The sequence below is a fragment of the Rhipicephalus microplus genome, chromosome X (assembly GCF_043290135.1).
Source record: "Rhipicephalus microplus isolate Deutch F79 chromosome X, USDA_Rmic, whole genome shotgun sequence".
NCBI classification, from domain to species: domain Eukaryota; kingdom Metazoa; phylum Arthropoda; class Arachnida; order Ixodida; family Ixodidae; genus Rhipicephalus; species Rhipicephalus microplus.
The window spans coordinates 454,726,396-454,739,127 of NC_134710.1; the positions used below are offsets into that span (position 1 = coordinate 454,726,396).

At 41.1% G+C, this 12,732-nt stretch overlaps 1 protein-coding gene across 2 annotated transcripts in view; it reads right to left on the reverse strand.

Moving 5' to 3' along the window:
* Positions 1-12,732, reverse strand: part of LOC119160858 (uncharacterized) — a 119,572-nt gene that overhangs the window by 81,939 nt on the left and 24,901 nt on the right. For both annotated transcript variants that reach the window (XM_037413126.2, XM_037413125.2), the window contains exon 2: positions 10,173-10,324. In XM_037413126.2, coding sequence (XP_037269023.1) covers positions 10,173-10,324 — 152 coding nt within the window. The remainder of the gene's footprint in view (positions 1-10,172; positions 10,325-12,732) is intronic.

Genomic DNA, 12,732 nt, shown 5'->3' on the forward strand with positions numbered 1-12,732 from the left:
AGTAGGTATATCGTGTAATCGTGGTCACATCAGGTTGAAATGTTTATGGCTGGATGAATGAATTCGCGTGAAAAAGGACTGTAGCTAAAGTAGATACTGTAAAAGAAGGATAACCTTGAATATCAAGAATTTTTTATTGATGATACACTGTGAAAACGTGAATAGGAGGAAACAATGAGCCTAGCACCATTACTTTACATTGACTCGAGCATGTCAGAGAGATATGCTTGATGCGGATGCCATACATTGACTCGAGCATGTCAGAGAGATATGCTTGATGCGGATGCCATATGTAAAAAGCATACTTTAGATGGTTCAACGAATTAATTAAGTGCCTGGAGTTTAGTGTCTGAAATTGCCAGACGCAGGTGACATTTTGACATGCCAAGCTAACGAAATGCATGGCTGGTCATTATTTCTACATGATTGTTGCATTTATTATTGTAATACAGGATAACACCTAAATATTTATTGGACAATACTATTTCAACGGGAGAGCTGTTGATGAGGTATACATTCGGCACTAGACTGAATTTAATGACTAATCTTGACTGAATTCAAAGTGCTTGGTCTTTTCAATGTTAATTTTCATTTTTCATTTGCTGCACGATTGTGAAAGTCAGATGGCGCAGTTAGAATGTCGTTCTGGTTGGCTATTTCTTTATATATTATGAAGTCATCTGTGAAAAGTCGTATGGTAGACTGCAGGTTAACTGACATATCACTGATTTGCATTAGAAATAACAGCGAACATAAAACTGACGGTTGTGGAACGCCCTACTTGAAGTGTGGCAGCTTGGGCTAGTTGGTATGGCATGACGATAATTATAGCGCGAGAACAAAACGACGACACAGAGACAAGAAGGACACGAAAGACATGAGCGACACGAAAGACACGAGCACTCGTGTCTTTCGTGTCCTTCTGGTCTCTGTGTCGTCGTTTTGTCTTCGCGCTATAACTATCGTCATGCCCTACTTGACCTGCATATGTTTAGATATGTGAGAGTCAATTTTAACACACTGATATCTGTCAGAAAGCCTTCAACCTACTGAAATGTTTTTTTTTATTTATCTAGCCGGAGACTACGTAGTTCTGATGGAAGAAGTTGATGAGGGACGCAAACTAACGCTTTAGAAAAATCAATAAAATTGCATCGATTAACTATGACCTACAGATAGAGTTGTGTAAATGGGTAACTAGCTCAAAAGCTGACAGTTACAGGATTTATGTTTCCGAAAGCCATGTTGGTTTTCAAAAAGTAGCTTATTAGATTGAAGGCGAGACAATATGCAACTGTATATGTTTTAGCATCTTACAACAAATGGACGTCAGAGAAATGGGACGGTAATCATAGATATAAAGCAAGCAATAACATTCGCAATCTTCCACTCATTAGAAAGGCACCGAAAACTCAGTGACTGCTGAGATATTAGAGACAACAGGTAGGTTGATTCGACTGACGACAGCTTCAAAAGCTTTGCGCTAGTACTATCTGGACCAGGACAAATTTTGTACGATAGTCTCTCTATTAACCCCGAGAACGAGCACTGGTGTCACTATAGTCGTGGCAAAGTGACGTCTCGGCAAGGACTCGCCTATGTCACCGCCGCAAGGTCGCCTTCATCTGGACCCACCATGTAGTAACGGCTTTTTAGCGATACAGTTGTGATACCTCCTTAATTTATTGACTCAAATCTTTCAAGGTGGAGAGTTTCACAACTATACTCTTTCACCACTTTGGTTCAGCACTACTAAAGCTACAGGGTGTACTTACACAGCAAATTGTAGTCCCACATACAAGTGCCTTAAAATTGACAGAGTTGACTAGAATCAGGTTTCTTTGGTGTGTTTTATGCGACATCGATACATGACATGTTTATTTTTCTTTGCATTTATTTCGTACACATTTGATTATTTGTGTCGGTTACCGACGCTAACTGTGTTTTACAAATCAACATGGCAGCACCCATTCAGAAGTGACCACCCGCTACGATCCGGAATTGCTTTTGCTACATGCCCACTGCGCTGGCAGCAGTAAACAAATGGCGAAATCAGCCACCGATTTGTTTAGAAAATCCAAGTTTGAGACTAAAGCATCAAGTACGTTTTGCCAATATTAGCGAGATATCCTGCTCGCTTAGCTGCACCTGCTAAGCCTAACGTGCCGAGGCAGTGTTCAGGCTACATCGTCAGACAAAAAACTCTGTATCTCCAAATATCGGACATCCAACCTCGCACAGCATTCCGTATGCATCAGATCCTCCTTTGGTGAAAGCAAAAAAAGAGAGAAAAGCGTTGCAGCGGGAGACGCGAAGCAATGTGTCGACGGAGAAACATACATACGAGTGGCACAAACAGCATTGGAGAGAAACAGCCACAAAGTGAAGTTATCCGCTGGCCTGAGATCCTAGCAGAGCAACAAAATCACGCTTCTTTAAGTTGCAGGTGTAGTTGCTCGTTTAATACTTTTATTGCATTTTCAAGTTAATAAACTGGTTATAAAAACTACAATTCGGTGAGCAGACGCCGTGAATACGGTCATACGGCCGCTGGATAAAAACGAGACGGTGAGCAGATGACACTTTGCTTTTATCCAGTGGCCGTGACGGTGAGCAGACGACACGGCGCGAATGAATACATGTGCAGGGGCTATGCACCCTTGCTATTGGCTGAGGGGCCTGTAGCCTCCACAGTGCTGAAGGGAACTTCTGAAACAGGATCTAGTGAAAGTTATCCAAGCTGTAGAACGTTTTCTTTATTTAGTTTAGCATAGGCAGACATCCGTTCGAATGGAAGAGTTGCTATGAAAATGGTGATGCAAGACAGCAAGACACTCGTTTTCGTCGCGTACACCAAGGGATGGGTACTAAGGAAATATGCCAAGTGGTGCGAATGTGATTACAACTAGGCATAGAATCCAGGGTTAAAACGTATTTGTGCCAAAGTATCCCAGATGAAATTGGGAAGCTTTCAGTTTAATAAATACATTGCACTTTACCGTGAAAGTTATGCCAGCATCTGGAAATAATATAACTGATTTGATAGGATTGCGCTTTCTACAGCAGGAGACTTTACATGAATGTGTCTGTGATAAGCAGTCACTTAATATACAGTAAAACCTCAATAATTTGAACTCAGTTATTTTGTAATCCCATTTAATTCGAAATATTTTTGGGGTCCCGTGTTTTGCAATGTAGGTCTGAGTGGATAATTTGAAGCGGCGGTCAGCGCCAGTCCAGTGAATTCGAAAACTTTGGGTGTCATGTGCCAATTCCCAACCGCGATTTAAGCACCAATCCACAGAATAGATGGCCTTTAAGAGCCACAAGGCAATGCAATGCAGTCACACTACTGAATAATAGCTGAAGCATCCCAACTTTGTGATTTACAGTGCAAAAAAGCAAAAAAAAATTTGGTCTCCTGGTCAACCAGAACATGCACCTGCGAAGGGCTGGACTTGCTTCACTGCAACACAGTGGTGACGCACAGCCAGCCTATTGCATGTTTCTCATTACGTCAGCACATCATGATTTATCCAGTATTTCTGGGATTGTAAAGAAATTTCATAGTCAACACGGCAAAATCCGCGATTAATGCGAACCTCTGATTGCCCGTGGCTGCAGAAATTTTCACACCAGCACTATTGGCGGAATTCTTGCCTCTACACCTACTTCGAAAACTAAGTTCGAAAGCTTTGATGATCATGTTTTCCAGTGAAAACATATCGTGAATTTTGTCACACTGACCATTATTAAGTTCTTTATTTTACCAGAAAGAATGTGACAATGGTCAGACCATGGCGTGCCGACGCAGTGGGCAGCAAGCAACATGCTGCCCGCCTGGCACTACTGTGTTGCAGTAAGGCACGTCTTGTTTTTAACAGGCGCGTATTTCAGTTGATCACGACAGCATTATATATATATATATATTTTTTTTTTCAGTCGCAGCAGCGAGGCCTACCGTTCGTCCGTGTTTGCGGCAAAATCAAGACCAGCTATTGCAGAAAAACGTAACCCTTGGAGCCATAAACTATCCCACACAACAAACGATAAGTCCTGATTACTTTGAATAATTGCAAGTTCCTTGCCTCCCATTTTTTGTATGTTCTGTTCATTTGAAAACCCGCTTAATTTGAACATTTCTTGTGGCCCTGGTGATTTCAAATTAAAGAGATTTTACTGTATTTGGAAAATAAACATAATAATAATACTGCACAGAGCAGGATTTCGCAAATGTTGAGATATGTCCGTTTACTCAGATCATAGGTACCGATTTCTTTTCAACAGTCGCAGAGATTATGCAGCCGTATACTCCGATTTAAGTGAATAATGATCCGATCTACCACTGCATCACAAACAGTATTGTTTACTTTATGTGGGAGCACTGCTGATAGAAACGATTCCAAAAGAAATGCCAGAAAGTTGTAATTAACTCTTTTGATAGCGCACTCAGCAACATGGCCCAAGTAATAATAAAACATCCTTCACCTCAATGAGGTGATGACTGGTCTCACACATCATGTTTACCTACACATTATAAGCTGCACGAAAATTAATTTACGAGGCAGCTATCTAGACTGATACGTACGAGCGTGTTAGTATCCTTGCTAAGAACGTGCACAAAGATGAAAACTGATAGCAATAATCAACAATTCCCGCACATAACCTCCACGGCACTCAAGTCTCAATTATGTCAGTGAAATGAAGCACCAAAATTATTGCGACAGAAACATGAAACTAAACTAAACAACATGGAGAGTCAGCAAGCACACGAGAACAACACACACAACAGATAAGGTGGTTGTGTAGGGTGATTGCATTTGAGATACCTTGTGAGACAACCCTGCACGCGAGCACAGGGCTTGGCACAACAGTAAAAGTGTTGTCTGTAGATATGTGGATGTGTCCGATACAAACAGCCCTAATGGAGGAGAAACTTCCACATCTCTTAAAGGAATCGCCCATGAAGAACTCAACCTAACAATAAAAATATGGAGTCTTGCGTCTCAAAACCACAACATGATTATGCAGCAGTCGGAATGCAAGCTGCCATGACCAAGAATGGAACTCATGCTTGAGGTAATAGAGTTTCCTAAATCTAACTAGAGAGGACTGTGGCGCTGCGATCGTTCAGCGACCATGTAAATGATTGGCAGTACACACATTTGCCTAGACTTCGTACTTGCAGGCGGCGAATCGTACTTGCGGCTTTGTTTATTGCTGTGTTTCGGTTTTGTTTTGAAAGACAGATTCAACCCTTTTGAACTTCGTGACCCGATTTGCAAAAATAAGTCTAAAAAAAATAAGATGGTGAAGTGCAACCGCTGAACATTTGCTAAGATTTGTTTCGTAAGAAAACAGCTCCAAGCCACACGAACACACATGGAGCCAAAAGCAAGCCAAAAGTACGAAGATTAAACAAATGTGTGTACTACCCATCATTCCCATGCTCGCTGAAACGTTGTGCATTACAGCTCCCATAGACACTAGCGCCAGAGTTCCCTCTAGTGTATATTAGAAAACTCTATGCTTGAGGTTAGCAGAGCGGCATAGACCTTCTCACCCGTTTCGTATTAGGCTATGACCGAGCCCGAGCACCGTTGGCGATTGACAGAGCCAAAAGTAAATGTTTCATTGTTTTTACCAGGAACATTTTTGATTCAGTTTTTGTCGCTTATCTGCAGCTTGCGGCAAGCAAACTAGCAAATGCAAACAGCGGAACCTCACAAGTAGCAAACGCATGTTATATAGCCGTGCCGTGGCAGGCATCAAAGGGTCCGGTGCCACCCCAACTTCTCGGGCTAATGGAGTGTGCTACGCCAGTTTCTGTTATCGTGATTGATTGATACTCGTGTAAAATTGCATCCAGTGGAGGCATCTGTGTATATAGTGACAATTCATAAAAAAACAAAACAAAATGCCGATTGAAAAATTTAAACCAAATTCTTCAACCGACTATAAGGTACCATTTTAAGTTGTACGCTAGAGTGCTTCTCTTCCTGGTTTATAACCCGCCAAAACTTTGCAGGGTCGAGTCCTCATCAAATTGGAGAGTCCTGTTAAAGTATTTGTTTATATCACCATTTATTGTGAACATTAATAACTTTGAGAACTCTTTGTATTCACCCAGCCTAAATCCCTGCTTGACCCCGAAGCTTTTCTAATCATTCATTTCTTTTGTTAACAGCTCTATTCCCGTCACGAATGAACCAGGCGTCGTCTACTTTGGATGGATGGATGGATGAAAAACTTTTATTGGGGTCCTGAAGGATTCCACCCCCGTTTTATAGGGGTAGGATCGCGGGCCGCTCCCACGTTGAGACGGGGAGGCCCAGCCTCACCGCCGCATCGTGGGCCTTCTGGACAGCCTTGAGTTGTTGTATGAGAACCGGACTCGTGAGCATTAAATGAAAGGAGTTCTCAGAAAATTCTTCATTTTTTCTTTGTAAAGAGGGGCACCTCCAGAGCATGTGGTTAAAATCACTGCGCTTCTGGCAGTCTGGACAAAATTCTGAAATATCGGAGTAATGGCTATAGGTTACGAGGCTAGGGTATGTTCTTGTCTGAAGCATGCGAAGAGAGATTGCCTGTGGCCTAGACAACTTTTCGTGTGGCAATGGAAATGACCTACGGCCTAATTGATAATGCTTCGTGATCTCGTTGAATGTAGTCATAATGTCCCTAAAATGAAGGCTGCTGGCTGACTCCTCTGTCTGAGAAGCACAAGTCCCGGCGCGGTAAGTGAAGCCTCGCGCCTTGGAGTGGGCCGAGAGAGTTAATATTGGCATGCAGTATTTTTCCAATCCCTTAAGAAAGTCTTTAAATAAAGACCAGTTGTTAACTGATTGATAGCAAAACCGTGCAGGTAACCAACCACAAATTTCACAAATATGTGTTTTATTTCGGTGATGTCTGCATAAGCATACAGTAGACTCGTGATACTTAAAACTCTGATAATTCATACTTTCGGCTAATTCGAACAAAATTCAATTTTTTGGTTGGCTCTCTATTCTTTCATTGTATTTAAAAGCATCTTAATTCAAACTGCATCATTCAGTTAATTGATATTTTTGTGGTTCCATACCGGATAATATCTGCTGCTTTTCCACTACTACTTAAACATTTAGGTGCTTATATAATCCTAACAGTCTAAAAATAAAAAATAAGCACCTCAGGCTTTCAAGAAAAAAAGCTTTGCTAATAAACAAATGTTTTAAACGAAGCACACGCATGGTAAACCATGATTATTTTCAACTGGCATAGAGAGCTTTGTGCTGAAGGCACATATAACAAAGAAGCAGTTGGCAATTCACAATTTCTTTAAGAGGTCTGATCAGCAGTAAATGGCCAATAAACTTGTGAACCTTATGCTTCTGCTTTCTGTTCATTGTGTGCAGTTCGGGTTTAAAAACGCTTAAAAAATTTTAGATGTGATGAAATCAATGCCTATTCATAATGTGTAGTGTTACCTCGCCCACAGTCATACATGTGAGAATGTCTGATAATTCAAACTTCTTGATAATTCAAACAAAATGCAGAGGCCCCTTCAGGTATGAATTAGCAAGAGTCAACTGTACTTGAGAACCATTTTGGTTTATTTCGTTTTCCTGATGCATGGTACTTTCAGAGAGCAGTGCGTGACCTTGTGGTCACTTATTTCTTCAAAAACAGCACTAACAATTGCGCCAAGTTATGAATGCGCACGATATGGAGAAAGTGAAGCTATTCTTGGCGATTACTGTTACCCAGAACTGATGACACTGGCCAATCAATTAGTGAATAATTGAAATCACTGGCCAAGAGCGATAAGGCATTTGGGAACTTATTTGTGACTTGCTCAAGGGTGTCGTTAAAAATATTCACTAACTCGGGCTTGCTCTAGGGAGGTCGGCAGCATGAACCAATAACGCAGTGCAGGTGGCTGTGACTTGTAACTACCCCAAATCATTTGAACCGGCGAGTCGATTGGAATAAAGAACACTTGCAACTCTTTTTTGACAGCAATGTCTTTGGCAGCGATAGTTCATTATCTGGAACGTTCTCAGTGAGCCACATTTCAGTACTGATAAGGATATCAGCATCACATGTTCGAATCAGTATCCTTATAGCATCAACCTTCTTAAGTAGGCTTCAAAAGTTTGCCAGCAACAATGACACTTTATGCACTGGAGGTCCATAGTTGGCCACTTCAGAGGGTCATTTTTGCGATGATTGGCTTGGCTTTCTTTAGATACGGGGACAGATTCAGATAAATAGCCGTACTAGTACAGTCGACTCTCGTTAATTCAAACTCAAAGGAACCTCTTAATTTTGTTTGAATTATCAAGAAGTTTGAATTATAAGAAGTTCTCAGATAGATGACTATGAGTGAGGAAACACCACACATTATGATTAGGCATTGATTTTGTAGCATTTAAAATTATTTTTAGAATTTTTAAACCCTAACTGCATGCAATAAACAGAAAGCTGAGGTGTAATGCCCAAAAGTTTATTGGTAATTTACTGCTGATCAGACCTTTTAAAGAGGTCATGAATTGCCAACTGCTTCTTTGCTATACGTATGTGACTTGAGCACAAGGCTCTCTCTATACCAGTAGAGAAGCACCACAGTTTACCATGCGTGTGCTTCTTTTCAGGCATTTATTTACTAGGAAATCCTTTTTCCTTGAAGGCCTAAGGTGCCTATTTTTCATTTTTAGACTGTTAAGATTATATAAGCACCCGAATTTTTAAATAGTAGTAGGAAAGCAGCAAATATTTTATAGTATGAACTGCGAAAAGTAAGAATTAACTGAATGATGCAGCTTCAATTAAGAGGCTTTCAAATACATTGAAAAAATGGAGGGCCAACCAAAAAATTGAATTTCGTTTGAATTTACGAAAAGTATAAATTATCAGAATCATCGCGAGTCTACTGTATATGCTATTTCACATGTGCAGTGTGTTAAAACGAAGCGAAAAACGCTTGCTTGTTTTGGAGTTTTACCTGATCAAATCTCGAAGCCTTTTACGTGCTAGCTGTATCTTACGAAAAGTCTTCTTCCAGCCACAGTTCTGGTGATGCTAGGTTCTTTAGTTTGAGCACATTCCGCAGAGCTTCAGCTCTTCTTATTTGTAGTTCAGAAACTTAAATGATAATGGGATGGTTAAAACAGCTGCAGCGTTAACCTATCCTATGGGCGCGTTCAATGTTTCCAGGATCTGGTTAAAATGACCAGAGAAGAATTCCTTCACGATGCTCTCAATCTTTCCATAGCTTTCATTTTTGGATTCGGGAAGGCCCTTAACAAGCAAGTTGTTTCTGCGCATTCTGTTGTTCATTTCTTCCAGAAAATCACTGAGTTCTTCGTTTACTCTGACTATGCTGGACTTGCCTTCTTTTACAGAGTTGATCATTCTTTCCCAGTTGGATTCAATCTGAGCAACACCATCCAATATGCTTGCTCTCAATGACTGTTACCCAAGTTTGAATGCCTGTTACGTCATGTTGGATGTTTTTCAATAGTTCCGTGGTTTTAGTGTGGCATACGTTAACCAAGGAGAGACCATCATCAATCTTGGGACCAAGGTTAGCCTCTACATCTCGGGCTCAAAGCAAGAGCAAAGCAAAAGATATTGACAGTAATAGGCAAGGTCTATGGCATAACTGACTGTAAAGTTACCTTTGTTTGTCTGTCAATGTCACAGTTTGAGTGTAGGTTGGGAAGAAAAATAGCTATTTGTGTTTTGCAGGGTAGTTTCCTGTAGAATCTGTGCCGAGACATATTTTGCATGGAATCCATTTTGCAACAGATTCCTTGTGATGCTGACAAAAGTGCTTGAGTTGAAAATATGCCAATCTGACACAAACTGGAGACGATAAAAAATGAAAGTGCATGTACTAATTATAATTAGCCCTAAATTTTCAAGTTTCAATTTTTCACCACTGTAAATATAGTGCAACAATACTTGCCTCGTATGACGAAAACCCTTGTCAACAGACTGGAAACATTTCACTGGCATGTTAGAAAATATATAACAATCACTCTTTGCTAAACCTCTTTTTTCTCCGACCATTCTAAACCTCAAGCTCATTCATATAACCCCATTCTAAACCTCAAGCTCATTCATATAACCCCTGAAAAAGGCATGGCTTACATGAAACTTCAGGGATCAGTCTTGAAAGTGCTCACCTTAAAGGGCCTGCAGGCAGTATGGCTGAGGAGGTGCACCCGCAGTTGGCGGCCGCGCTCAAATACCCGATCACAGCCCTCCAGGGTGCAAGGGAAGCGCCGGCGAGGGGCACTGGGTGCCGGGTTCGCAACGTGGAGCACCGTTGACACACCTACAGTACAAAAGTACACTCGAAACACTGCCTGCAAGGCGTGGCCCGCAGAGCTTTCCGAAATTGGACACATAATTTGTTCAGTTCCTTTTCCATGCAAAGGCCAGCACATGCTCTGCTATAAACACCCCCTGAAAAAAGATTTATTTCAAAGCAGAGTACAGAGTTAATACATATGAAATCCTTGAAGTGCAGCCAGGTACCAAACCATCTTCTTCTATCAATAGCCACTATCATACAAAGCCACAAGACTGGCCTATCAGCGTGGCACAGAACTGCACATAACACGCATACAGTGAATACACTCAAACCTCATTATAATGAACCCCGATATAATAAAATATCAGTTTTAATGTTAGAATATACCTTTGAAAAAATTTTCGGATATAAAGAACATGTTAGAATAAAACTTTAAAGAAATTTTCGGTTATAAAGAACATATTTTCATGTAAGATACAACTTTGTTATAATGAGGCTTGAGCGGAGACATGTAAATTGCTCGCATTACAAAAAAACTCTTTCTCACTGTATATTACGTCCAGAAAATAAACAACGTTTTTAGCAAAGATAAGCCTTCGTCTCATTTGTACTGTTGGTTCATAATTAAGCACTTTGGGACAAGCACAAGAGCATGATAACCTCTCAGTGAATTCCCAACCTCTTCTGACCCCAAGTACTGATTTCTCATTAGAATAAAATTATTTAAGTAGACATTAATAATGAGAGCAAGGCTGTCGGCACTTAATTTATGAAGTGACCTTTGTGAGCCTTTTAGTTCAAGGCAAACTGCCTTAAATGGACATTCATAAAATGAATTATCATCATCATCAGCCTGTCTATGCCCACTGCCAGGCAAAGGCCTCTCCCATGATCCGCCAATCAACCCGGTCTTCTGCTTTCCATTCCCACGTTATACCAGCAAACTTTTTAATCTCATCAGCCCCTGTTCCCTGACCCACTCTGCTCTCTTCTCGTCTCTTAAATTTATACCTATCATTTTCCTTTCCATCACTCGCTGCGTCGTCCTCAATTTAAGCTGAACCCTATTGTAAGCCTCCAATCGATTGATTGATATGTGGGGTTTAATGTCCCAAAACCACCATATGATTATGAGAGACACTGTAGAGGAGGGCTCCGGAAATTTTGACCACCTGGGGTTCTTTAACATGCACCCAAATCTGAGCACACGGGCCTACAACATTTCCGCCTCCATCGGAAATGCAGCCGCCGCAGCCGGAATTCGAACCCACGACCTGCGGGTCAGCAGCCGAGTACCTTAGCCACTAGACCACCGCTAAGCCTCCAGGTTTCTGCTCCGTAGGCAAGCACTGGCAGCTGTTATATACCTTCCTCTCGATGGTTAGTGGCAGATTGCCATTCATGACTTCAGAATGCTTGCCGAATGTGACGCACCCTATCCTTATTCTTCTAGTTATTTCACTTTCATTGTTTGGCTCCACGGTTACTACTTGTCCAAAGTAGAGATATTCCTTAAATACTTCCAGCGTCTCTCCACCCATGGCAAAGTGTTGTTTTCTGCCTATACATAAAAAGGCACTTCATGCTTAAAAGTGAGCCTTCTCAGGTTTTGCCTCTACCATTGTGAGACTCTAAAACACTCCGACATTTTCTGAAGAGCTTTTTGGAATCGTAAGGGCAAAAAGATATAGAGCTTGGTATAGCAAAGCACAAGGAAAATGGCTTAAGCTTCTTGGTACAGTTTCTTAATGAAAATGGCACAAAAAAAAAATTCATAACCCATGAAATACAAACAGGAACAAGTGCTCACTATCAAGAAAATATTCAGGATTCACAGGAACATTTGAGATTAAAGTTAAATGTTTTTTTTTCTCAAGGACTTTCAGGTGCCTAACAAGGACTTGAAGCAGTACTTGTAGATCACAGACCAAAGCCACACCATCTTATACGGCATGGAAGCACACTGCACACAAAAAGGGTTCCAATGCGGGCTTGTTGGCAAATGTCTTGAACAGCATTTCTTGCAGCACAGAAATACACATGCCCAACATGCGGGCCCTTGGCGATTTGTGCGTTACCAAGCCATCTTTAGCATTGTCACCTAAGGACCGCAGGTTTTCGCAAATGCCCATTTACGCAATTCATCCTTGTTGAGTCGCTTGAGATGAGTGGTTTCTTTCACGCATGCTCTGAGCGATCACACGTGTTCAACAGTCTGCCTGGCAGTGATGGTATATAAGCAGTCTGATTAAGGTGTTGTTACTAGTAAAATTCGTAGCATCTTTTTGTGACTTCTCATGCCTATGTGTATTTCCACACTACAAAAAAAAAAAAAAAAGAAACTGTTCAACCATACGCAACCACATTTTTGCATGCGCAAAATGCAGGTGCTTTTTATACAATCAACGCACAATGAAAGAAGTTTTCAC